At 31.0% G+C, this 27030-nt stretch overlaps 3 protein-coding genes across 3 annotated transcripts in view; 2 read left to right on the top strand and 1 right to left on the bottom strand.

Annotated features, from left to right (window-relative positions):
• Positions 1 to 20311, top strand: part of LOC113397416 (paired mesoderm homeobox protein 2A-like) — a 29135-nt gene extending 8824 nt beyond the window's left edge. The window contains exons 4-5 of the mRNA XM_026635741.2: positions 16130 to 16337; positions 20112 to 20311. Coding sequence (XP_026491526.2) covers positions 16130 to 16337; positions 20112 to 20311 — 408 coding nt within the window. The remainder of the gene's footprint in view (positions 1 to 16129; positions 16338 to 20111) is intronic.
• The window catches only part of LOC113397446 (THO complex subunit 2), a 213284-nt gene that overhangs the window by 63321 nt on the left and 122933 nt on the right, over positions 1 to 27030 (bottom strand). The gene's annotated exons all lie outside the window — the stretch shown is intronic.
• LOC113397322 (muscle-specific protein 20) lies at positions 19053 to 26995 on the top strand. The gene is made up of 5 exons (XM_026635620.2): positions 19053 to 19058; positions 24637 to 24675; positions 24960 to 25171; positions 25907 to 26027; positions 26500 to 26995. Exons 2-5 carry the CDS (start codon positions 24646 to 24648, stop codon positions 26689 to 26691), a joined length of 555 nt encoding a protein of 184 aa, XP_026491405.1. The 5' UTR covers positions 19053 to 19058; positions 24637 to 24645; the 3' UTR covers positions 26692 to 26995.

Below are 27030 nucleotides of genomic sequence, written 5' to 3'. Positions count from 1 at the left end.
TTACGTTAAAAAGTGTATTGGAATGGCAGACAGCCGCCATAAATATCGCGGGCGGTCGCGTAACTCAGCCGCGCGCGACTCCCGATAATTAAAACTCGCCTGGAAAATGCGAATTCACATATTACAATTAAAATTGGGTGTACGCGACCCGCGGTAAATACAGTATTCATTGTAGAGTGCAAACAAATGTACTACAGGTAATTAAATTATTTTGATGTATGAGTAGGTACGTTTTCTGATTGTAGATTTGCATTACGTACAAGAGGTACATAATATATGAATGTTTTATCAATGCAAAACCCAAAACTTCATATAAAAATATGTTGAGATTTTATTACTAAATAAAGGTATATTTGAATCTTTATGGCCTTACTTTACATTTAAACATTAATAAAATGGTCGCAACAATAAAATTATATTTTGTCAAACAATTTCCATTGGTCAACCATTACACGAGGGTGCGGCAGTAAATGTTAACATTACGAAAAGGTAAATATTACGAGGCGTCCTAATTCAACACGAATCTTGCTCAAATTCATCAGAGGCGGTTCGCAAACATAGCTTACCCGAAGCGCTAAGCAAACGCACAATTTACCGTTACCGGCCGGGCAACGATAAAAGAATGGCCACCTGCTACCAGAGCAAAAGGAATTGCTTGAAAAATGACCAGCTGCTTCATAATACGGGACGTATTTTTCCGTACTCACATTGTCATAGGGCTAGAGCAATTTAATCCATCAAGCGGTGGTGCCGTCCGAGTCGATAAATTCTATATAATTGCGGACGATTTTGGTTTTATTGTTATCCACGAACGGCGAGAGAGATTAGATTGGGAATATTCGGAATTTACAAGTGCATCTAAATTACTAAACCGATAGAGAATTTCACATTGTAAACTATGCAACAACTACGTTTACGTTACCTAATCTTGAACATTCAAATTTCATTATGATTTATTATTTCACATATGTATGTATTATCCAATGAAAACTAAATTTCGAAAAGTAATAAAGATTTCCCTTTAAGCTTATTTGACATTTTAATACATATTTCAATTTCTATTATTTCTCAGTTTATTTTCATATTATTTGCTATTTATGAGGACGTGGTTTCTCATTGTTGTTTCACACCGGCGTGGTCACTAAAATATGACGTGTGCCGAGCTGAAATGCAATAAAGATTGACACGACTACCTTCGGGAACGTCCGCAAAATGTCAATCCAGGTCTTAGATCTTGTGTTTGCCGCTTGGGAATATAATTTCTGGCGATTGAGTAAGGGTCTGCGAATAGAAATGTAATTTATTATTATGTAATTATAAAATGCGGGTAGCATGTTATGGCTTAATGTGAAAAATGTTTATTTAACAAAGAACAACTTCAATGTAAAATTTATTTTGATTTTTAATAATAGTGTTTTATGAACCTATTGCAATATTTATCATCGAATTTGTTTATGATCATTAAGCGTAAATATTTTTATTTATCGCATTAAAATAAATTTGTATATAAATGACAGCATATTTTATTTTAATAATTATTTTATAACCATAAAAATATAATTGTAAAATAATGAAATGTAACGTTGTTGATTACTTTCCAATAAATAATTATAAAGCTGAACAGTGTGTTTGAGCGACATCAGGTACTAGCTAGTAGTAATAAAAATCAAAATGAAAATCAAAATATACTTTATTCAAATAGGCTTTTACAAGCACTTTTGAAAAAAGCCATAGCATAGCGACATCACACTTTGCTGTAAAACTTCGCGGAGCAGCTAGTAAATAATAATATTATAGACTGCTAATACAAATAATGCCTCTACAAGTTTTTTTTTAAATTAATGCAATGTAAGTATAATTATAAAAGAAATATTATACGAATGAGTCGATTAAACTAGTATTAGAAAATCCTCATATTTGTTTATAAGCCAAAATTTATAAAGCCCTATTATTAAAAGTATTTTAAGAAGCACATTTTTGTTTGCCTTTATCTATAGAAATATTTATTTATTTATTTCAGGAAAACAACATTATATAAACATTAAAAATACAATATTATTGAAAATTATATTGAAAATATTGTAGTTGAAGTAGTAAACAATTAATATCACTGTCTCCCTATGCACTCTCGCGCAGGTGGCTCGTCGTATGGGCACGTGTCGCGCACGCGTGCTCGCCACGTGATTAGACGCACTTGCCACTTGCCACATAGACAAGGGTATAAAATCATTATGGTTATTGTTTGTTTGAATAGCAGTGCTCGGAATTGATATGTTATTGTTTATTAATTTTATAATTTATTTGTTCTACGCAAAGAGTAGAAATAATCTTGTTACATTAGCAAGTATCCGCTTGATGATTGATTTTATAATGTCTACACTAAAATGTTATGATGTTTTTAAAATGAACGAATTCATAAATAATTATCAAAACAAATGGTTATCTTAAATTCGAAACAAATCTTACATAATTCAACTACTTTCAGTAAATCATTTAATTTGGGTGTCCGATTATATTATTTCAAACATCTTCGTATGCTATATGCTATTCATCCAGTCTTTGTGTTTCAATACACACACACTTGGCTCTACACCGTTGTTCATCTTCGATCATATAGGAACTTGTAAGAACCTACTTAAATTATGTATTGTTTTTGATATTGTTTATATTTAAGTATCTATGGTACGTTATATTTTCTAAACTATAATTCTTTCTGACAACAGTTACTTTATATAGTCGGAAGAGTAAGTCTTCATTAAAAAACCTATTTAAACTAATTTCTATTCTCTATCTAATTGTCTAAAATATGTTTAGTATGAATATAAACGCGGACGGCTTCGCCTGCATGTTTTATCGTAGGTATAGAAATGTAGTATAAGTCCTTCTTTGGGCTCAAGTTTGCTACTTACCAAATTTTATCAAATTCGGTTCAGTAGTTTAGTCGAAAAAGCGTAACCGACAGAGTTACTTTCGAATTTATAATATTAGTGTAGATTAAAATTAAGTACAATTATGAAATTAAAAAAAAAACTATAAATAATACCTTAGAGATTTCTCGTTTTAAGATCAAAATTAAAAATAATAATTGGAATTTGAATAGAAGTAATTGTATTATTAATGTTAAATAGGACATTTATAGTATATTTGAATACTTATTTCATATTTTATTACAAATGATTAAACGTAATACATAATTCGATTATATTTAGGATACTCACTGAATTAAATCTCTTGATTTCGATTTGAAACTTACCCTAATGAAACTACCGCCCTAGTTAATCGCGTTGATTGCGGTTCACGCAGTAAGTAATCACTTAAAGTCGACTTCGGGCCCGGGTTAGTCGCCAGAAGGGATCGTCAAAGTAATTTTTAAATAACAAGTCTCAAAACGTAAAAGTTCTAGAGTTTACAAATACATGTTACATATAGACTGCGTAAAATAATTTTAACTAAAATTGATGCGGAAACCCTACATCGTAATTTGTCTGACTCTACAAAAGGATCTACATATTATGTACTATAATGAACGTAAAGACAATCTATAACATACAATAAATTATTTTAAAAAAATACAAATACTCTCGGTAGGTACTGTTTTTCTGTTTAACTTGAATTTTTTTTTTCATATTATCTTCATTAATATCTTTTTCCGACTGTTTTATTGTGATTTTACTGTTCTTTTTTCTAAAAACGATATAATTTAGACACTTTAATGTTAGTTAATTCAAGTTCTCTTATATAATAACATTGCTACTAGGAAATCCAACATGCCTAAGTAGTTATCAGATAAATAAAAACGTCAACGCATACTTAGTGCAACTAATCGAAACGAAGGGCGTGACATTTGATATGGTAGAAAATAGCAATAAGTGTATCTGAGCCGTGGCATCGTGGGAAGTAGTGATCGCGCGCGCGATTAGTTCGCGCACCGTGACCTGCGTCTCCCACGGGATGTAGTAGATCTGATCATTCCCGTTAATTGATTAACATCACTTCACAGATACTGATGTATTTAGTTTAAAATAACTCGTACGTGATTCGACATTATTCTGTTCAGATTTTTTAATTAGTTTATTATTAAGCGAAAAAGTAAATTCAGACAGATAATTTTATTTAGATTTGTATGTCATTAAATAAAAGAAATAATTCAAATTAATTCATGTTAACATTGTTTTGTAAATTGCTCAATTAATTTTCGAGGCTATATAAATATTCATTTTTTAGTTGTAAATCGCTCTGAGGGAATATACATTAACGACATTTTTGCATATATCTTCATTATTTCTCAATGTTCACGTTAAGGAAGGGATAGGATATGAATCGTTGTTAGCACTTAAAGTGATTAAAATTTCGCGCAAGTAGAGATTGTCGTGACAATACACGTGTCGATTATATTTGCAGTCATACATCAATATTTTTAATCTTAGATAAATTTATGGATGGATTTGTTGTAATTCGATGTAGGCCAATTAAACAAATAAAAAATATTACTGTGCTTTGGGATGTGGATCCCACAGCACAGTAATATTACAGATTGAAAGAGGAACATAATAATACTATTATAATCGACCATTCAATAAACATTTAAAATTAATATCGACGGACACTGATTAACTAAGTTTCAGCTATATATCAACAAAATATTATGAAATTCATCAAGAATGCCACTGACAGTTACAAACTTGTTACCACCATGACAACCCAAGATGGTGCCCCTTTCTTTTACTACGTCTCAAAGGTGACGTCGCTTCCTTGACCACGTCATTCAGTTTTCGCCTTACAATACTATATTATATATTACAATATTGCTGTTTAGCGGTAGATTATATGATAAGTGGGTGGTACATACTCAGACAGGCTTGAATAAAGATTACCACTAAGTAAATTTTAAGTTTCGAAATTTATTTGATTGTTAAGATTTTTTTATTTGTATGAGTTTTATGTTGACTTCTGATGTTCGTGCTCCCAGACAATTATTTTTCATTTAAGCTCGCGACTTGTTGTTTTTTCCCCAGAGACGCTATGGGATCAAGTGCATGCACAGCGCCCCCGTAGAATTAAAGTACAATTTGAATGTGAGAAATGTTCGCGGTATGTAGGGAATACTTACTTGTGAACTGTCTGGGGAATCGTAATTGTTGTTCACAGGACAACAAAATAAGGGTCTTAAAAATAAATATTTCTAGTTCCCACGCATGTCCCAAAGGTGACAGACATTAAAAATGATGTTCGGCTAGGCAAGAGTCGTATTTAAATTTTTATAAATGTATATATAATTTCATAACCTCATGTAAAAGCCTCATTTGTAAAAGTATCTTTTACATGTAAATTGAATTAAAATAAAATAAAATTAAATCGTTAGAATAACTATAGACAAAAAATTAAACATTCTGCATCTGAATATATTTCCAAAGTCAGCTTTATAAACAATCTAAGGTTTTCATAAAAGAGCAAATTCATGTTCCCCATTGGGTTTGGGGTCGATTTAATGGGGGAAGCGTAGGAGAAATGTCAAAAACTATCATACGAGCTAAATATATGGATATTATAAACGAATCGCCATTGCTTCAGTGCAGAAGAGGGTCGAATTATTTGTGATATTTGATAGACAAACTGGTTTTCTTTAATTTATTTGCAAGTATTACATCATATACATCCAAAATGACTCTTAATATCAAAATATTTTTACTTTTTTATTAAAATCGTATTTATCTAACACTTTGAAGTATTTATTGAGTTTATATTTTATATTTATTTTTAAAGTCAATTTGATAATTTTATATTTATATTTGATTACCCATTTCCGCATCAAATAGTATAATAAGACTCTTTATATATCTTTAAGATTGAAGAACAAACATAAAAAGAAAATTTTTTGGTTTTTTTTCCAGCTAGGGAAATTTAAATGTTCGATTTTTCTCTGGTATAATGTGCAGGTATTGTACATAAAATCTTCCTCTTGAACCACTCTGTTTATTGATGAAAAGCGAGTTAAAATCCGAAGAAGCGTTCAGACGGCGGAAAGTGACTTTGTTCTGTACTATGTAGAGTTAACTATACATATTTAATGAAATGTCTTTAACTACCTGAAGGTAAAATATTATAGACTAAAAAAATGTCAATTTTGGGTCATGATAAAATAATTTTGCAAATTATTATTACAAGTAAAAATAAAACAAAAATGATAAAACAAATGAGGGGTATAGTTAAGATTTTTTTGCATTAATATATCAAACCATATTTCGCCATAGTTCACGATTCTCTCACAAATCATTTAGCACGGAACGAGAGAAAAGTGCCGATATTGTCTGCGCGTTAACGTCACTATTCTGCTCCCCGTGGCATTTATCATAGGAGATTCGCGACTCATTTACTGCTCACTCCGTTCATACACTGTGTAGGGAACCTCATCAAAATATGGGATAGCCATCTGGCATTCTATTTCGTATTTATACAAGAGCCACTCCAAAAATATTAACCTAAATTTATATAAATTTTATGAAACTATTATATTACCACTGATAAAAATGACTTGGTCACTATAATTTTTCAAAAAATATACATTTTAATAATATCTGAACCGTGTTTTGTTATTAATAATTATTCCGGTTATACTTACATTATTATAGAGGAATGTTTTATGTTTCGGGAACACTATGATTTCCGTAATCATCATAATCAGTTGCCGACGAGGATGGAATTAGTTAATAATAATAATAGGTATATTTTTTATTGATTATCTTATTGATACATATCACGAACAAACCTTTTGCCGATTGTAATTGAAATAATCAATCAGTATAACCGGCACTTCCCTACGCAGGGTAGTTAAAATGGCATTGATTCATATCGATTTTGAATGATCACCGTGACTGGGCTGAACTACGAGCCCGAGACAATGTGTTGTAATCACCGATATCGGCACGTGATACGAGAAATAACTAATAGAGATCAGCAGATGTTACGCTAGTGAATTTTAAGTTCATAAATAATTCTTTTTTTTTCAGCAATAATGAAAATTTCGCAAAAAAATAATTTCTAATTTCAAGTTGATAAAATTAATACTAAAGCATTTTTTCATATATCAATATTAAGGTATATTTATATGAAATTATGGTTATAATATTATTATTTTATTTACTACTTTTCCCTAAGTCTTAATGTTACTAATTTTGCAACTTTAACTTAAACATTTCTTTTTATTAAGAACCGTTTTGACTACTACTTGAGCTAAATGTATTTTTATTTTACTATTATATAATCAATAAAAATTGTAACAGTGATAAAATGTAGAGTTGTAACTCAGATTTTTGAAATCGATGTTTTTTTTATTCTGTTTGAAAGTCTGATTTTTTTATATCTTAATTCTATCTGAAAGAAGTGTATTTGGACATCACAAAAACTGTAATAACGCCATCATTAGAACCAGTTTTGACTCATATAAATGGTTTAGTTATAAAAAAGTAACAAGTCAGCAAGTAGGAGGCAATGAAGTGTTCACTATCAATGGGGGCGCATCTGTCGCTGGACGGCTTGTGACAGACTTTTTGTGATTTAGACAACTCGGATCATTAAAAATTCATTGGCGTACAAGAATAAACAGCATGATAAACGGTGTTAACAATTGTTTAACAGTGTTATGAACCGAGGAAACATTTGCTAATATTTTTTTAAATATTTTTAATTTTTTTTTTTTATTATTTTATAAAAGCTAAAGAATTTCTCGTCTTATACATAGCGTTATATATAGGGTTATTAAAATACTTCGATTTGTTTAATTTTTACTTTAATGAATTTGTAATGCGTTTGGGTTTGGGTCATTCGTTATATTGTAACTTGTATTGTAGTGATCCGATTTTATGAGTAGATGACTTTGCTAGTCTTACATTATAATTATAGGCTTAAGGGATATAACATCTCAGTTAGCACGTTAATCGGTGCATTGAATGTAATAATTGTAAATATTTCATATAACATCTTCAGGGGTTGGTGACCATTTCGTATCAGGTCCCGTATACGAAATAAAAAAGTAAAAGAACTCAAGTCAAGTTAGCATTACTCAATGTTCAAGATTATTTCAACGAAAAGTTTCCACATTGGATGTATATTCCACCGTAAAGAATTAGCAAGAAATAGATACGGATTCCTAGAAATAACACGTGATATTTTTAAAATCTGTATTTTTGGCCTTTGTATTCACCGACGGACAGTAAAGTAGTGTTAATAGATTTATATAGGTTTTTATTAAGAATAAGTAGAAATAGTAATGGAAAGTTTATTACAATAAATGTTTTCTTCAATATAGCGGAACATTTAAGAAATGTATTAAATCGAGATAAGTTTACGAGCTAAGTATATAGAATCTACGAGTACAAGGACTACAGGGAACTCTTGTAGTCCTTGTGCTAACTTCATGAAATAATATGAGTTGCGTCAACGCACCTGTCGCTCGCTAAACGCCATCGAATAGCGTCGACAGACGAACAGACGGCCTAAATAAACTACGTATTCATCTCTTTATTATGATGTGTTAATCCAGGATTATCAGCAAATGTTAACACATGTTACCAGTTAGTAAAAAAACTTAGCTTTTCTAAAATGTCTCATTGTTCCATTTATCCGCAATTCGAATTTGTTCTTATTTCGTACGCAATAGGTTTGTTTTTCGGAATATGCAGAAGCTTATTAACATTGATCGTATTATTGAGGGTAGCTAATATTATTCCGGGGCGTACGGTGTTGCCTTTTCATCCGCTAAGTATAAACAGGAGGGTGTGTTTGGTGTTTGATCGCTCGGCCGCTTCGGCGATTGATTAACTTTGTACTAGATATTATGAAGTAAATAACTTTATTAAATTATAATAACATTTAAGTTGTATTGATTTATTAATTATTTTTTATTTTTAAAGCTTGCCAAACAGTATTTTAGATGAACGAAGTGGATTCAATGAAATTTATTTATTTTTATTATAATTTATATGATTTTAACTAAATGATTTTATGTTTTTGAGATGATAAATTACAGACAACGAAGAATTATTATTAGAACCTCTAATATCTTAAATAATAACTTTGCTATTAATTATACATGCACTAATCAGTATGTTTTCGGTAGTGAGTTTTAATACAAATCACTTATATTGTACGATTAATGAAAGTTTTATAAAAAGTTATAAGTAAATTCTTACATATATTTATTTTTAAATAGAATATGTAATTTATTCATTACATACTTAAGTCTTATTCAGCATTGTTCTTATCATAATTCAAATTGTAATTCTTAAAACATTCATTCTTTTATTTATAATAAATCAAATAAATATAAATATAATTACAAAACAACTTCTAATATCAGTTAGATGTAGAGGTATTTTTTTATTATAATTCCATGAAAAATTACAAAAAATGACGTTACAAGATTTGGGTTTTTCGTGCAGATATGGGATCAAAGGGAGGTTGTGCGCCCGAGGCGAGTGCCGGCATAGTCAATATTTGCGCGTCGTCCCGGCTAATGAATACAATTAGATCATTCCGCGCGGCCTCACGTTTTTCATACGCCCCGCTAGCGCGCCCTCTGACGTGTCAGAAGACGACCTTTGCATGTAGTGTTCGTGCAAACATTCGCTGTGGTTTCAAGGTGAATCTATGCGAAAAGGTAAAATTATTGAAATATAATTCTCTATACGTGATACGAGGAAAATTATCTTTATTTTTAATTTGATTCTTAGATTTCGGCCGCCACATAATGCTATTAATAAAAATAAATATTGTTTTGATTGTGAATATTGTATATATTTTTTAAAATAAGGCATTCGTACATTCTGCCAAGCATATTTATTGACAACAGAAAAAAATCTCGAAAGGTAAAATCAAACAATAAACTCGGTTATATAAAAATAAATTAAATAATTTTATAAAAAGCTCGTCCAGTTTCGTTATAATTCAGAGAAGGGTACAGTTAAGGATAAGTTGAATGCAGCATTCGGTGCCGCTGAATATATTAGCCGTTGTTTGCTGTTTGCTCGCCAGGGTGCGCCACATGGCGACGTTACTGTTTATTTTAATACTCAACCATTGTTGCTTGTCTGTTTGTAAAGGGAACAGTGTTAAACTACCCTTGCGGATTTGTTTAAGGTGTATGTTAGAATTTGAGTAATATTTTGACCACGTTAAATGAATCACGCCCTGTTTAAATTTATTATTAGTTATGTATCTATAATAATTAATGCTTTCGATAACTGACAGATACAATAAGAGGGAAATGTTTTTGTCTTAGTATTTTCATCTATTAAATATAATATGAAAAATCCAACTAACAATTTATTTTTTAGTTTGTGTGATTTATGATTTACTATTTCAAAAAATTTTGCGTTTAACAATTACTATTAATATAAATTTTATTTGTGAATCATCATGAATCAAAAAACAATAATACAGAATATTATTGCAATCAATAATCCAATGCGTTATCAAAGGGAAAAATCATTGTGCCCAATTAGATAGCATCCTTATCTGGCTCGGCATCTGGAGTGTGTAGGTCAGAGATGGCATCTGCAGAGTGCATCTCCCGTTTAATTACATTTGTCGTCCATCGCCCCGCCCCGCCCTGCAGTTCGGTTCATTTGCAAAGTGCATTTCGATGCCGTCCGATTGTTCCGACCCCGCGCTTAATTGCCCGCTGCCTGTATGTTATTTATTATTGACATTTGTTTGAATATTTGCTCATAGTCGACGTTCATTTAGCCATTACCACGAAACGTTAATCTGGAAGATAATAACAACGTTATTACGTTAAAATAAATAGCCTTGATTCGCTATATTTTGTTATTTTTTGGAACGAGTGGAAAAGTTTGACGTGATATTGATATTATAAGCACGCATCGCATTCGATAAACATCGCAACAAATTCCTTCAAACACATCGGCGGACGTTTATTTGCGTCGACCCCACGCTCGACTTCACTCCGACTTCGCATTCCGCACGGCGTCGTATCGGTACTCATTTGTATTGGCGGTGGTTCCGTATTATTTGTTTGTTTGCGGTTGCCGTATACGATGTGGGGCTTTGATTTTTTCCAATTCGGAAATAATGCGGAAGGCGTGGAGCTCGGGGCGATCGGTGCTCCGCCAGCGCCAATCAAGCGAGTCGCTGTTCGTTAGTCGCCAGCTAGCGAGCCTTACCGCTTGGTTAAACCGTGCACGTACGTGGGACCTTTCCACTCGAAAGCACTGATTTTCTCTTAGATTCTAACAGAATTACTTTTAAGGAATCATCTGTATAATATTTTGATATACTTCATTAAAAAATAATATACGAATGCTGTAGTGCTGTATATAATATCGGTTTTAAATATTTTTACGGTTACAGTTACTTTGTTATAAATAATCTGAAAATGTCCTCTACTCTTATTATGATCATTTAATACGAATAGGAATCGTATATGAAAAGCAAGTTTTAATTTTATTTAAAGAGACAGAGAATATGATCAAGAACAAAAATGTTTAAGACACTTAGTCTAAGAGTTATCATTTGACAAAAATCGCTAAACTTATAATTTCTGATTGTCACGACTTTTTTCATAAACGGTATGAAGTATTAAATATTAATTTTATTATAATTGACAAATTAATTCAGACTTAAAGGCTATTTACGATCAAGCGCTATACTTTAAAAGCAGTTTTATGAATTTGTAGTATAAATTAAGTAGACTGGTAAAGCAACAATTTCTTTATTTTGTTGGTTGATATGTAGGAATGACTCATATAAAATAGTTATATTTTATTAGTATCAAAGATCTTTGTACGATGTTATATGCGAACGGGCAAATGGGACAACTTATTATGCGTCGTCACCACCGCCCATGGACAGTAACGCTGTAAGACATATTAATTATGACTTACATCGCCAATGTGCCGTAAACTTCGCCGTAAACCGTAAACTAAGATTTCATTTCTCTTGTGCCTGTTATTACAATCCAGCTCGCTCATCCATCAAACCAGAATACAAAAATACGTAGTGTGTTTCTTTTTGGCGGTAGAATATGCGACGGTACCTACTCACAAGTAAATCTCCCTTCGGTGGTAGTGGTAGGTAGGAGGTGGTAAGGTAAGGTAGCCGACAGGCTTGTAGAAGACCTTACCATTAAGTGAAAAGAAAATTTTACTGATTTAACTTTATTTATTTGTCATAAGTATATTCCTCATAATTAGTCATATTTTTTTAAGAAATTTGTTCTAAATAGAATATAATCGAAATAATAAATTATCCAAATAACGAAATAGAAGTGATGAAATTTAAGAAATTATATCTTCTAAAACCTTAAACACTTTTGTTACTGTTTCATCATGTGTGATTGGGGTAAAATTTATTTAATTATTATTATTTAAATGTTGATATGAGCACGTAGAAAAAAAGTGAGAAAAAGAAATAAATAAAAGGATTCGAAAATCAGGTACGTTTGTGCACCGTTGGTACAAATGGTACCCGAACCTGGGAACTGCATAAGTAGCCGGTCCTGGTTTGGGTACCACCCATTCACCAGTTATTCTACTGTCACACACGAGTGACACACTCACCATTCACACAAATTATGATTAAGCTAGTGATCTGGATTACCGTGGCTGGAGACATGACGTAAAAAGTGGTATACACTTCTAAAAAGCGTGTGTAAAATTTTAACAACGAAAACGAGCATAAATTTTTGTCGACTAATGAATGTTTGGATCATTATGATTTATTTTAATGACATATCTTCGCCAAAGGTCGCTAATGCATTCATCTATAAGCGGAATTGCAGTGAAGTGGACACAAGTACCGATCTGTCATGGCAGTCATGAGGAAGGTGCAAAGGTGGACATGTCAGCTTCGTTATGATATAACGAATAGACAGTATGTTCTAGGCAGGGGTGTCATGTTTATTTAATAAAAAACATCTTTTTAACACTTTATACGATAAAATGTTTTAGTCAGCAAACTATTTGCAACTTCGTTTAAAATACTATTCATCAAATATGTCTAAAACATTAAAAGTATCCTTTTGTAAGAATTTGTATATTCTAAGTTAACGATAGGCGTTAAATGAGTACATATTACTCAACACGTTACTCAACTCTTCCAGCGCGTTACAGATTTGAATATAATCAATTTCAGGTCGCTATGATACTTATTATTTCGTCGACCCTATTTCCAGTTCTGATGCAGTTGTGCGCTGATTTGACATACGACAAGTCATGGCCTTTGCGCAAGTACTAAATCTTCAATTCCAATGTCATGCTTCCTATATGTCTTGGTCATTTAAATATAAGTGGAGTTTAAATTTATGAAGCAATAAGTTTGCACAAAATTTAATAATTGTAGTCAAATTGGCATATATAAACTTATAAATTAACATCAATCAAATTGTTATACTTTATTCAAGTAGGATGCTATAAGTATATAATTTTGAATAGTCTTCCACAAATTAATTATAATGTAAAGTTATCAACCATTGGTTCAAAATGTGGATCAAAAAGAACCGAGAAAAATCTCAGTTATCACTCTTGCATATGCTCGTAAATGAAACAATCTTGAACAATTCAATAAATACATATATATTTTTGCATGGAAGTAAATAAACACTAACTCCTCATCTTTTCTCTAAAGTAAAGTAACTTTTTATACCATCAACTCCTTTATTATTTTGTATATTAATATGAGCTTTATATTTATTAATAGTTTCTCATTAATTGAAGGAAATTGTTGTTCTATGATTGTATTTTAGTACACTTAATGTCTAATTTATTAGTATAATAATTTTGGAATTACCTTTGTAACGTTCAATAAAAGATATTAAATATATTTTGAATATTAATTTAATCATAACAGTGTAATTTTAAAGCACTGCTAATACTAAGTAGCAATAAATAAAGACCTGACATCATTGAATACCTATTTCTGACAGTACGGATGTTTCTTTATGTCAAAACATTTGATATATTACAATCAAATATAAATTATGTAAGTTCTAACTAATTTGTGCAACTCTTGGGATCGAAAACTATTTCTGTGAGAATTAATTCAATGATTTATTACTAAGCCGTATTTAGTAATAAAAATAATATATCGAAATGAATATTAACGAATTAATGTCATGAATTTTCCGAGAATGTGTCTTTGATATTAATATAAGCATTTTGTAATACTAATAACAACATTAATTGGACGTGTTATACTTTGGCCATATTTAGATTCATGTAATTATTTGTGACGTTAGTGTAGGTGGGAGAATATCATCCACGTGTGTACAGTATCGTGATCATCACAGAAATATATGATGAAAAATATCACGACACGGCCAAGTTTGAACATAGTGACGAATTGCTGAAACTAATAAAACATTCGAATTGTTTCGAGAACTAAAGTTCATTAACGTCGTCCATTATCAGTGCCAAGGCAAATTTACGCAAATGTACGTAGGCGTTGAATGTATTAACGTTAAATCATTAAAATAAAACTGTATTGTGTTGTTAGTTATTCTCTATGAAGATAAAATTTTTACACAGTATCTTTCTGATGAAAATTCCAAATATAATTTTATCAACCGTTTGGAAAAATATAGACGTATATAAAACTAAAAAATAATATTGTCATATAAATCATAATAATATTAATAATTCAAATGATCTGAAAGATGTATGAATAGATTCATTTATATTATTTTGCATTTATATGACTTCATTGCTTTATAAACACAGAAAAAGCATTTTTTTATTCAAAAATACCTATTAATTTAAAAACATTTAATTTCGACTGAACCATATTTATTTCAATAATGTTTTGCTACATTGGAATTGTTATGATATATATTATAATGTATGTAATAAGCGTAATATACAAATACCTACAGTGACTAACAGAACTTTATGTTTGATTTTACCTTTAACAGTTTACATATTATAACTGCAACTAATATAAGAGAAAACTATATTATATATACATATATGCAGCATAATTATATTCATATTATTTCAAAGACTGTTTTTGTGGCTTAAATATTCAGCACAATACGGTCTAATTATTATTGATGGGAAAGGCTTTAAGCGAATCCCCTCTCATCTGTTATTCAACATAGTTTTCAAGTATATGTTCTACGTTAAATGGAAGAGAACCAATGTAATTATAGGCAAGAGTGACATTTTAAATATAAAGGACGATTTATATGTTTTGTTACAATGTCAACATCTATAGGCGCAGGTAATTTTCGTTTATTTTCAATCAATAAGCATAAATTAATTTTTTATTTCATATCAAGATTACTAAGAAATAACTACTTCATTAAAATACATAAATATTTAAAAAAATCATTAGAGGTTGTATGACATGCGTAGAGTAAGGTCTCGCTAATAAGCTTGGCAACGTACAGTTCGTCGGAATACCAAAAACATAAAAGCGAGCAAACATCATCAACGAGGACTGCGATGAGCAAACAAAGCGTGCGTATGATTGTCGGACGACTCGCGTGGCACGTTTTTTTTACTGTTACATCGCCCAATCAGCGCCAGTGGCAGTTGCAATTATCTCTCGCACCAAATCGAATTACGATCAATTCGGATTTGCGCGCATTCGAACGAATATAAAACGGTTTGCATTAAAATTTGGCGCTCGATGCATGGGATGCGTTCCCATTAGTCGGGTCGGACGCTAACTTTGTTTATTCATTTCGACCCGCGTTTCCGGCAAGCTTTATTATCTGTGAACATCTTATCGATTCGACTTACAATGTTTTATATCATTGTTTGGTTTCAGATTCGATTTTGTTTTAATAAACTTAATACATCATTATTGATTTTGTATAATATGTTTTTATTATTTACAATATTCATGTTTAATAAAGAAACATTAAATTTAAAAATAATTCAGGTTTCAGTTTCATAATCGACACTTCAAACATTTCATATTTTTAACCTGCTTTTAACACTCAAGGTGATAAAATGACTGAACCTCATCAATGCCCTTTCTACGAATGTGAAAGTAAATCAGTATTTAGACTCAGTATTATTCAGCAATGATTAGGACCTTATTTCTTATAAATTCTTACACGTGATCCCATGGAAGCTATATTATTATAAAAAACAAAACTAATATTTTTCAGGTATGGTTTCAAAATAGGCGCGCCAAGTTCCGAAAACAAGAACGATTAGCCCAGCAGAAAGCGGGTGAAGCGCCTGTGAAGGCAGAAGGTAAACGTGACAAGCCAGGCTCTCCCGCGACCTCACCGCATCCGCCGCCGTCAGCACAGCCTCCGCACCACACCCTGCCACACCTATCGCCGCCTGATTTAAAACCGATCACCTCAGCAGGTACACAAATATTATTTTAATAACAGCTTATTAATTTAATTAATACGCTATTCCAAGTTCACATTTAAAAAAAAACAAAACATTTTATAGAAGTCGTTTAACCAATGATTTAAAATGGTGATTAAAACATAAATAATGCATATTAGAAGCACGCGTTATGATGCAAATAAAAGTATCCCTGAATCGTTTACCAAAAGAGGACTACAAGACAGCAACAGCATACGTCTAAAGAATTGCGATAACTACGTTTATGACGATTAAAATAAATGCATTTAAATTTAAATGTTTCATGACATTAGAAAATTCACCAATAATTTTAAAAAATTATAAATATATACTTCGATTTTTACTTACACTTTTCACTTCACGTTGGTATACCTACACTTTCAAATTGTACCTCTTATTTAAGTACCTAATTTATTTAACTTGTTGTTTAACTATCCATCATTTGTGTGTGTATGTGTGTGTGTGTGGGGGGGGCATAGGTAGTGAATGACATAAGTCCTATAGCATAATATAATAACCTCTCTGTATATCCAAAATGTTTCTTTAGTAAATTTGACAATTAGTTGGAAAATCGGATATGAAAAATTAAGATATTTTGTAAATCTATCGTTGTTTTCATTAAAATCAATAACATAATATTTTAAATATAGTAGTGATAATAAATTAATCAGTATGTATTTTATTAAGATGAAAAATTTAATTATAAAATAGTAATTAACGTATGTTTTAAAGTCGTACACGCATGGTAAATTATTTTTTAACTATAACTATTTGATCGATTCAAATAGTTATAGTTAAAAAATAATTTACTCTCCATTTACAAGACATATGACTAATGTTTTCTATGAATATCTAACATACGAAACATAAATCATGTTTTTTATGTACAAAAGTCGAGTACATACTGACAAAATAGATGTTTAAGTGGCGAAGTGCTGCCAACATAAATATAAATTAAATTTTGTAATGAACACTCATCTAACTAATGAATAACAACAATATCTTTCATTTTTCATATTCATCATCAAATGTGAAGATAACTCTACTGTTCTTTTACGGCCACTAATGACTTTTGATAACATCGGCTGATGAGATACACGTATAACAAATAAAAACAAAACGATACCTTGACACCGTGTCATATTTTGTGTTTGATGATATTAGTAGAACATTTCATAGGCGACAACAAATACATTACTATTAATACATTGTACTAAACTGGCGTTTATTTTCAAAGTTATTGTTCATTTAGAAGTTGCTTTTAAAATATATTATACAAAAAAGTTTGGAGATCTTTTTTTAGCCATACGTAACTGAAAAAACTGCTAAACGAATATTGGTTAGGTACCAAAATGCATAAGTAACAGAAGATACAGAGAATTCCGGAGAAGGTTTTAGTATAGAATATTATTATAACGATTTTAAGTATATAATATCCCCCCTAGATGTTTATATTGTTTCTCAGTTTCACCGTTTAAACTAGTTACTAGTTACGTTTAAACTAGTAAGGTGACTAGCATGAACGGCACGTTCCTGTATTTTATAAAGTATTATATTATAAAATGATGAAATTAAGATGAATATTAGATTTTATAACTGTAACTCGAGGATATCATAAATCTGTTCGCACACGGCTTGACTAAAATGATAGACATAAAATCTTTATTTTTACACGATGGTGACGACGATGATGACACTTGCGTTAAGGTGGTCGTTGTTAAATTGCGCCGCCTACTTTTAACATATAACGCAAAAGCGTATAAAAAAGTATAAAAATATACTTTTATATCATTTTGAGTGATAGAAAATGTTCTTATTAGCATAATGAAAAAATATTAAGCCATTATAAATGTATTCAGTAATTTTACGTACAAGCTCTTACGAAAATAAGAGAAATATTGCATAGGGTTTAAATGGGTTGTTTTTGAACTATTGAAACAATTTGTTTATTAAAGTTATTATTATTTGTTTATTTGTCAGTTTTATTAGTTTGCTCAAGGAAATGAGTAATACTTTAAGCCGAATCCATCTATTTTAAAATTTTGATTAAGAAATTTAAAAACACAACACCATCAACTCTGTGATTAACAGGAAAGTAAATCTTAAGTTAATTTTACTTAATTCGTTTTATAATAAGAGTTGTGTAGTTTTAAACGTTTTCTTAGATTTTTTAAAAATTCATACATTGATCGTTTATATTAAAGACTTATGAGTCACGCATTCCGCCAGATCGCGGTCCAATCGCACTATTTCAGCGGATTGCGTGGGAGAACATAACAAGGCTGATTTCGACAACAGAAATGTATCCTCAAAATAGATTTTAAAATTAGAAGATGCAATGAAATGTAACCATCCAATAAGTTTAAAAAGTTTATTATTAGCAACAAAAGATTCGGGTCAAGTTCGAAGATCCTAACTGTTTAAATTTTATAGTTTTTAATTTTTTTTTAAATCAAACTTATACATAGCAAAGATATGTTTTTTTTGGGCGTAATAATGAAACCGAATATCAAAATGTGTAAATTAACATTATCAAACAACACAAAATAACAAAAAACTTCTTAATAAGAACCTCGCTTTTTTCGAAACTGTTTTAATATTTTAAATTAATTTAAAACCTCAGTTTTATTTCAAGTACATCGTATTTTAGAGTAGCAACATTAAAAAAAATATTCTAAAATACGAAACGACATTGTGAAACATTCACAAACACAAACATAATTTATCTCTATTTTCCCGACAGTTTATATCTCATTTACAATAGTTATCGACGTCGACGCGATCATGGGCTGCTGAGGTAAAAAATAAGATATGTTAGTGCCGATGAGTAGTGTACAGGTGTGTCGAGAACGCGTAGTGCGCAGCGCGGTGGGCCAGAGGGCGTATAATAGCTTGTGGCTGGATTAATCACATTATGCCGCCACCACGCCACGCCATCCGCGCCAGATTTTCACTTCGGCTCATTTGCGCTAATTGTGCGCGCGATTGTCACTCAGGCTTGAATAAACAACAGAGCGGCGGCAAGGATTAGGTGATTAGTGCTTAATTGCGTTACCACGATTATTTCATATCCGCTAGCGTACCTGCAGTCTGATTTCACATTCGGGTAGATTTGTATGCAAAAGTTTTCATTGCTTTAATTGCAATTAAGAACCGTCTACATCGACTCGTTATTTTAATCATAATTGTCGCATTCTACTGCATCTATGGGTGTAATAAACGTTCAAAATTATGCTGATGTCTTTTGTTAAAGTATGAATAATAAGTTTTCAATAACGTATCATTAACATAAGTACCAACTTTAGATAATTTAGAAGCCATCTTTTTACCGATATTTTAAAGTCATTAACGTTGTTAAACGATTTCTACATGCTGATTACACATATTTTAATAGCTATTTATATTAATTTTAAAATTAACTAGTTTCAATATTTTCTTTTATGATCACCGTAAATAGATTCGTTCAACGTACTTATTTTTAATAATAATATAGTGATGAAATCAATAGACAAGAGAAAATGCTTAAAATGCTGCCTTGTTACGCAGTATTTATATGCTATTATGTAAAATGTATTAAAATTAATTTTTTTCTGTTATATTATATACATAAAAAGATTACACGCAACATAATTTATAAAAAATCGTCCTCGAGTACCTATTATTTTTAAGTTTTTTTTTTTTAATTCCTCTATGATTTAATAGTTTATATGACTATATAGACTTATACTGATACACTTAAATAGTTGCTAAAATATATTATTTTTACAGCTAACAAATTATGTGAGGAGTTAAACGGTGTTGGTGGTTCTGAACCCCCAGTGAGCGGAGTCGGAGGCGGCAAGTGGGCAGGCGGATGCGGACTTCTACGCCAGCCTTCGGGTTTCCCATTGCTCGGGGTGGCGCCACCCAACTACTTACTCTCTGACCACCTTGGCACACTGGCCAAAACAAATAACCATCTTTTCTAATGGTCACAACTGTTTAACAACCTACCTGCCCAAACATACAATGTGCAGCAGTTTGAATGAGGCAGACGTCGTGGTCGAGGATAATGGAGGCTGTTGCTCGGATTTGTATAAAGCAGTGTATCGAAAATTTTCACTTAGAACTACGAATGTGTGACATTTTGGGTGGATTTTATTGTGTAGTGTTTAATGACTTCTTAAAAGTGAAATAATATTCCAAGTGCCAAACAGTCGTGTCCATTAAATGTAGGTGAAACGCAATATTAAACTTTACGAAGGGTTAGATGATTTATAAATATTGAACGTAAGAGACGTGTTATTATATGCATGTAGTCAAGGTATTAAAAACCTCTGAATTAAACTTCTCTATAATGTTTTTTTTTCGTGATATTTTATTTGCGAGTTTTCAATTGAATCAAACGTAACATTGTGTGTCTAGCAAATATTATTTATGTAAATACGAATAAAGAATTGTATACGCTAACTTATTTCTCTATAATAAGTAAGAACAAACTGTAACTTTGAATTCTTTATTAAATAAGTAAGTGATTAAGACATTCCTGATAATAGCAGACGACTGCGTTGTGATAAGAATTAGAATAGGCTTAACGATAATCTAGTCGAATTAAAGTCATAGCCAATTTGATTTAATTGAGATTATGTTATTATAAATGATTTAATTTATCAGAGATTTATTTATAGTTTGTAAGTGTACTTTATAATATTGTTTGAATCGAGATTTAAACTGGACGTGAACAATGTTGTAAATGTGTATGTAAAATTGTTGTACATATGTATTATGCATTGTAGTGTTGTACCCTGAGTGTATGTAACAGTACTGATGACTAAGTGGAGGGTGTTTTAATAAAGAAATTAATAAATTGACGAATTTTTATTATATACATATATTGAATGAAAAATAATTTAAAAATTATAAGTCATAGTGTATTTCTTATACTTAACAAGCTTACTTTATGAACATACATATATGTTAATAGAATATAATGACTATGGTGAGTTCTAAATTCAAATTAATCTCTTGTCAGTAAGAGAACATAGTTGTGTGTAAGGTTTAACTCCCTAATCTTAGCGACACCGTTCACCAGAATCCAGGCTAAATGTTTTCTTAAGTTTATCTTAAATAATGGTATGAATTGGTTATTATTATTCACAGCACCGACTAGATTTCATTTTTTAAATAAAGTTGTCACAAATTCTTTCATGTTTATTTTATAATAACAGTAAACCTGATTCTCTTTTAAAGACATTTTGTATTTTGTGCTGTGTTGTTGTTTTGCAATGTGAGAGGTACATTGAAGCTGTATTAAAGAAATATTTAGTTTCACTAAATGGGTATATTTTACGTACGCAGAATTGGTGAACTTTATGGACGGATGCTTAGATAGACTGTAATATAAATTATTTAAAAAGTGTCTCTGAGCAGAAAAATCAATGTCACTGTTCCAAAATATTTTCAAAATATATTTAAGAAAAATAACTTTCATCACGTATCGTAACAAAAATATTTATTTATTTGCTAAGTTAAAAAGCAAATCGTCGTTTACGATAAAAAACACGTTTAAAAATAAGTTGCATTTCACATGTATGATGTAAATGATCAAAAATATTGGACAAGCAAATAATTTGCGCTTTGTATTCCAAGTGACTTTTAAAATAATTTTCCAAAGTGGAAGTATTTTTTAAGAGGTAATCATTTTAATGGCCCCATATTATTTTTTAAATTTTGTTTATAATAAGGTAAATAAATAAACATTGATGCTACATAAGCGCCATGTCTATGAATTTAGCAAAAGCATTCAACTCTTTTCGTTTCTATTACTTTACGAGTTTTCGAAAAAAACACTACATATTTATATATACCTACATATTATTATAAAAGTTTAAAAGAAATCAGTTAAAACTTCGCTGAGTAGTTTTTATATATTTTAGGTTTTAATGCTTTTTTTTGCTAATAACGTCAACATTATGAAAAATATTTTTAAAAACAATCCAGTAACTAAAAAAATATCTCTAAAATAATGAGTAAATAAAAAAGCTATTTAAGCACATACTTTCAGGTTATCTTTAATTGAAACGAATTAAACTTAGCATTAGGTACTACTTTATAATATTCTTCAAACCAAAAAAAAAACTTAACAAATCGCTTGATTAAGTTGAAGTAGTTTAAATCTATTCGCAGAATAAGATTTGACCCACATATACTTATAAAAAATTTAAATTAAATAAAAACTAGTAAAAAGTTTAGCAGCCTTTTCGACTATACCTATATATAATACTTGATATTTTATTGTAAAAATAATATTGTAATATATTAAAATGGTAACATATGAAATAGTCTAAGCTGCGTGGGCATCGGCGACAATGATAATTCATCGGGTACTCAAAGAGCCGTAGTGGGCGGCGAGACACCTTGACGTCGTAGCGGACGATCCATGTGTACGATCACGCCCGAAGCGATTGCGCGAATCATCGCGCTACCCACAAAACGCAAGCTATTCTGTAATAATCAAATTCGACACGCAATATTCGACCCCATCATTGTGTATGCTGAAAACCACCTTACGGTGACGCGCTTCTTCATGTTTTGTCTCCTTAAAATATTGTAGATTGAATATTGACTTATGGTTATGAATGTTGCGTATTATATAATTTGATTACTGATTTTCGATTCTACCTATTTATCTTTATTTTAAGCCGATTATTTCAAAACGAAGCGACGTGACATTTATACCTTATTTTTACATTATAAATATATGGCTTATAATATATCTATTCCTTTATTAATGAGAAATATGTGTAAAACTAAAAAAAAAATTTTAGAAAAAAACATTAAAAGGGGTGTCGTATAAAATAGAACACTACAATACATTTTCTGATTGAGTTATTTTTACAAGTACTACAAGTTCTTAGGACACGTAAATCTTAACCTACTGTGTGCTTGTTTTTTTTTTTATAATTAGTCATCGCAGTCCTGCGCGAAATTCTGTTTGTTTGGTGTTCATATTTTTGTTACTTTTAATAACGAATAAGTAGTAATTTAGTATATGTAATTCCTGGCTATTAAAATAGGCTATAAAAGGTTAAAGCTGTAAATTTTATTATTCTGTAGCTAGATATGATTAAAATTAGTTTAGTTGCTTAATCGTATGGTTAAAGTTATGTTATTAGGGTTCCATACCCAAAATGAACCTATTACTAAGACTCCGCTATCCGCTGATGTATTTCTATTGCCGCTATAACAACAAATACTATAAAATAGAATCAATTAATATTTAAGGGGCTCCCATACAACAAACGTTATTTTTTGCCGTTTTTATAGATAATGGTACGATATCCTTCTGCTCGAGTCCTACTCGCACTTGGCCGGTTTTTTTTTCATTTCATTATGTATTCGCATAATAAAATAATAACAAATTACCAAATGAATCCTCCAGGCCGTATTTTAGCCACGGCAATGAAGAACACAAGCGCAGGTGTACACTCTGACAATCCAACAGGACAGCAAACTGACTCGACCTGAGATCTTTTAAATATTGGACCAAAAGTTAAGCTGCTACTTTAAACTCATCCTTATAAATTAACCAGAAGATCAAAGTGATCACGTGACATAGCTTGACAACTTTTTAAATCCGGATTGGTACTGAGAGTCTATCCATCGATTTGCCGGCTTAGCCATCGATTTAAACTCGGTATTAGACTTATGAGGTATCCAACAACGAAGCCGATATTCATTATTACAAGTTCTTCAACAACATTCATTAAAACATAAACATTTAGTATAAAGTCTATATTTAAGTACGAATGAATTCGTAGTACTAAATCGAAGATTTTATATAAAAAGCTATATAAAGAATAAAGAATAACAAAATTCCTATACATTTTGACTGATATTGAATGAATAGTTTGAACAATTTTTAATTATTTAAAACAACAGTTTAATTCAGATGAGTATTAATATACATAAATATTCAATTTCAATGTATTGTAAATAAATGATCATGACTTTTTAAAAGCGATTATATTTTTAGGCGACGTATGAGTTGAAGTAACGTCGTTCCTCACAAAAGTAGCTGAAACGTATAATTAGAAAAATGCAAGAGGCATTCATAATTTCTCTAAATAGTGCCTCTTTATAAAGGTTGTTGAGTCAGAAGTTTATTTCGTAGCCTCGTCAGAGTGGAGGTGCGGTGCGTAAGAGTTTTCCAGAAGGGCGCAGCCTGCATACTCTATAAATACGTGGTTGCGGCTTTCAGGAGTTCAGTCTAGCGGTGCTATTGAGAGAGAGATCACTAAACAGCACAACACCACTCACAAACATGTCTCTGGAACGTCAAGTCCGCGCTAAGGTCAGTATTACTAATTATAGCTTTCATTCCGCTCATAAAACTCTAAATTATTCATAGTTTCCAATTACCACTTAATTATATGATATTTTAAAAATATAAATTTATTCTTATTGTTATTAGATCAAGTTAAAGTATTTTTTTTTTCATAGATATCTTTTATCTTACACTGAAATATTTTTAAACGAATATCATATTTATCCCTAAACTTTTATTTATATTTAATAAGTGTTAGCGTCTCTGGGTAATGTAACATCCTAATAATAAATAATATTTTACACATGTAGCTCGCTGCCAAGCGTGACCCTGAAAGGGAAAAGGAGGCTCAAGAATGGATTGAAGGCGTCCTCGGAGCTAAATTCCCACCTGGTGAAATATTCGAGGATGTGCTTAAGGACGGAACTGTCCTTTGCCAGCTCATCAACAAGCTGAAACCTGGATCTGTGGGCAAGATCAACACATCTGGTGGACAGTTCAAGATGATGGAAAACATCACCAAGTGAGTACTGTAATTAACACGGACACATTAAATGGCTTTAATATTGATATTGTTTAGTGGCTACGAGTATGTTATTATATTAAACGTTTATGTCCTTGAATCTACCAGCTTATGCACAAAAAATCTGTTATTATATAAATGAATAAAAAGTTTAATTATGTATGCATAATTAACGAACAAATTACAATGAAAAGTTAATAAAATATTGTTTCTTGGCTGAGTCATGATACTAACTGTCAACGCGATCATGGCCGTCAGGGAGACAAAAATGTTTCAAACTAATAACCTCGTTAAATAACTAATTCAAAAACTATAGAAACGACAACATTCACATGTGTTTTTTGCTAGAGTAAAAATTAAACTCAATAATGATTATGAGCCAAACAATTCTCGCTCATTGGCGCCAAATAAATTTTAGCTAATGGTAAAATTGTATTACAATTACCACCAAGAGATTTTCAAGTATTTTGTTTATAATTGTTTTAGTTATCTCAGAAATTTCGATAATTGAAACAAAACATAATCAAGTACTTAAAACAAAACGGAGTCGCTTTTTATTTCTGTGTATACCTCCGCTTACTTCTTCTAAACGGATTCTACGGATTTTAATACGGTTTTTAAAATTACGATTAAAACCAATTTTGCTAAGGGCACTTTTTTAATAACAAAATTACACCCGTGTGTGGCCGGGGTTTATCGCTGGTATATATATTCTAAGATGATTTTTTATTTCAGCTTCCAATCTGCTATTAAAGCATATGGTGTCCCTGACATCGACGTATTCCAAACTGTAGACCTTTGGGAGAAGAAGGACATCGCTCAGGTCGTCAGCACACTCTTCGCTCTTGGTCGCGAGGTAAATATTATTTCAATGCGTATTATTATAACTTGGTTAACTAACTTATCTTACTAAACTTACAAACTTTTACTAAAGCACAAAGAACTAAAGTATAAATAAAGTAATTAATTTTATTGATAAATTAATTTCGAGATCCAAATTTAGACCTGATAGTTACAGTTTTTGTAGATTACTATTTGAAAGTTAACGACTCAGAACACATGCATGTTTAGTTTATGATAAACATGGCTATATTGAACGATGAGAAACAAAATGTTTGGTTTAAACATGTTTAATTTGAGAAGTTGAAACGTTGCCAATATCAACTGAAATTTACGACCTTCGTAACGTTATTTCACTTTTTACAAATATACAAGCGGTAAAGAGAGGCCGAGTTAGGTTATTTAAGAGCTAGTCCGAGGACGTTATAAATACGGTTCATTGGCTTGTTTTTTTTTTTAATTATTTCAAGATTTTTGTTTTGTTGTAGACCTACAGGCACCCTGAATGGAACGGCCCATACCTTGGCCCCAAGCCTTCCGAAGAATGCAAGCGTGACTTCTCTGAAGAAGTCTTGAAGGCTGGACAAACTGTTATCGGTCTACAGGCTGGTTCCAACAAGGGTGCTACACAGGCTGGACAGAACCTCGGTGCTGGCCGCAAGATCCTCCTCGGCAAGTGAAAACCTCGTCTCACCACCCTTCAAAGTGATATTAATTTTAAGTTATTTTTTTATTAAACTGTGTGCACACGGACGCTATGGTAAGACTTGCGAGCTTCTCGTATACATCTAGTCATGTGTGATGTGTAAGATTGTGTGTTCTCTTGCTTATCAAGAAAACCTTAATAAATTACCCGTAGCTGTAATACCTAGCTGGTATAATCTTATACTGTCATGTAGCACCAAGATGGTTTTACACCTAGGATAAGAAATTATATTTATTTCCATTTTATTATAGCCTTTTTATAATAAAAAAATATTCTTATTTATTTCGTTTTTTTTAAATATATTCATTAATAA

The sequence above is a fragment of the Vanessa tameamea genome, chromosome 3, assembly GCF_037043105.1.
Source record: "Vanessa tameamea isolate UH-Manoa-2023 chromosome 3, ilVanTame1 primary haplotype, whole genome shotgun sequence".
Classification (NCBI taxonomy): domain Eukaryota; kingdom Metazoa; phylum Arthropoda; class Insecta; order Lepidoptera; family Nymphalidae; genus Vanessa; species Vanessa tameamea.
This window is presented reverse-complemented; position numbering and strand designations above follow the sequence as displayed.

Bases quoted from the DNA above. Each gene is read 5' to 3' on its own strand.
- LOC113397322 (XM_026635620.2), top strand. From the start codon at position 24,646: ATGTCTCTGGAACGTCAAGTCCGCGCTAAG. The intron at 25,172-25,906 runs GTGAGTACTGTA...TTTTTATTTCAG, and splicing joins ATGATGGAAAACATCACCAA to CTTCCAATCTGCTATTAAAG. The intron at 26,028-26,499 runs GTAAATATTATT...GTTTTGTTGTAG, and splicing joins TCTTCGCTCTTGGTCGCGAG to ACCTACAGGCACCCTGAATG.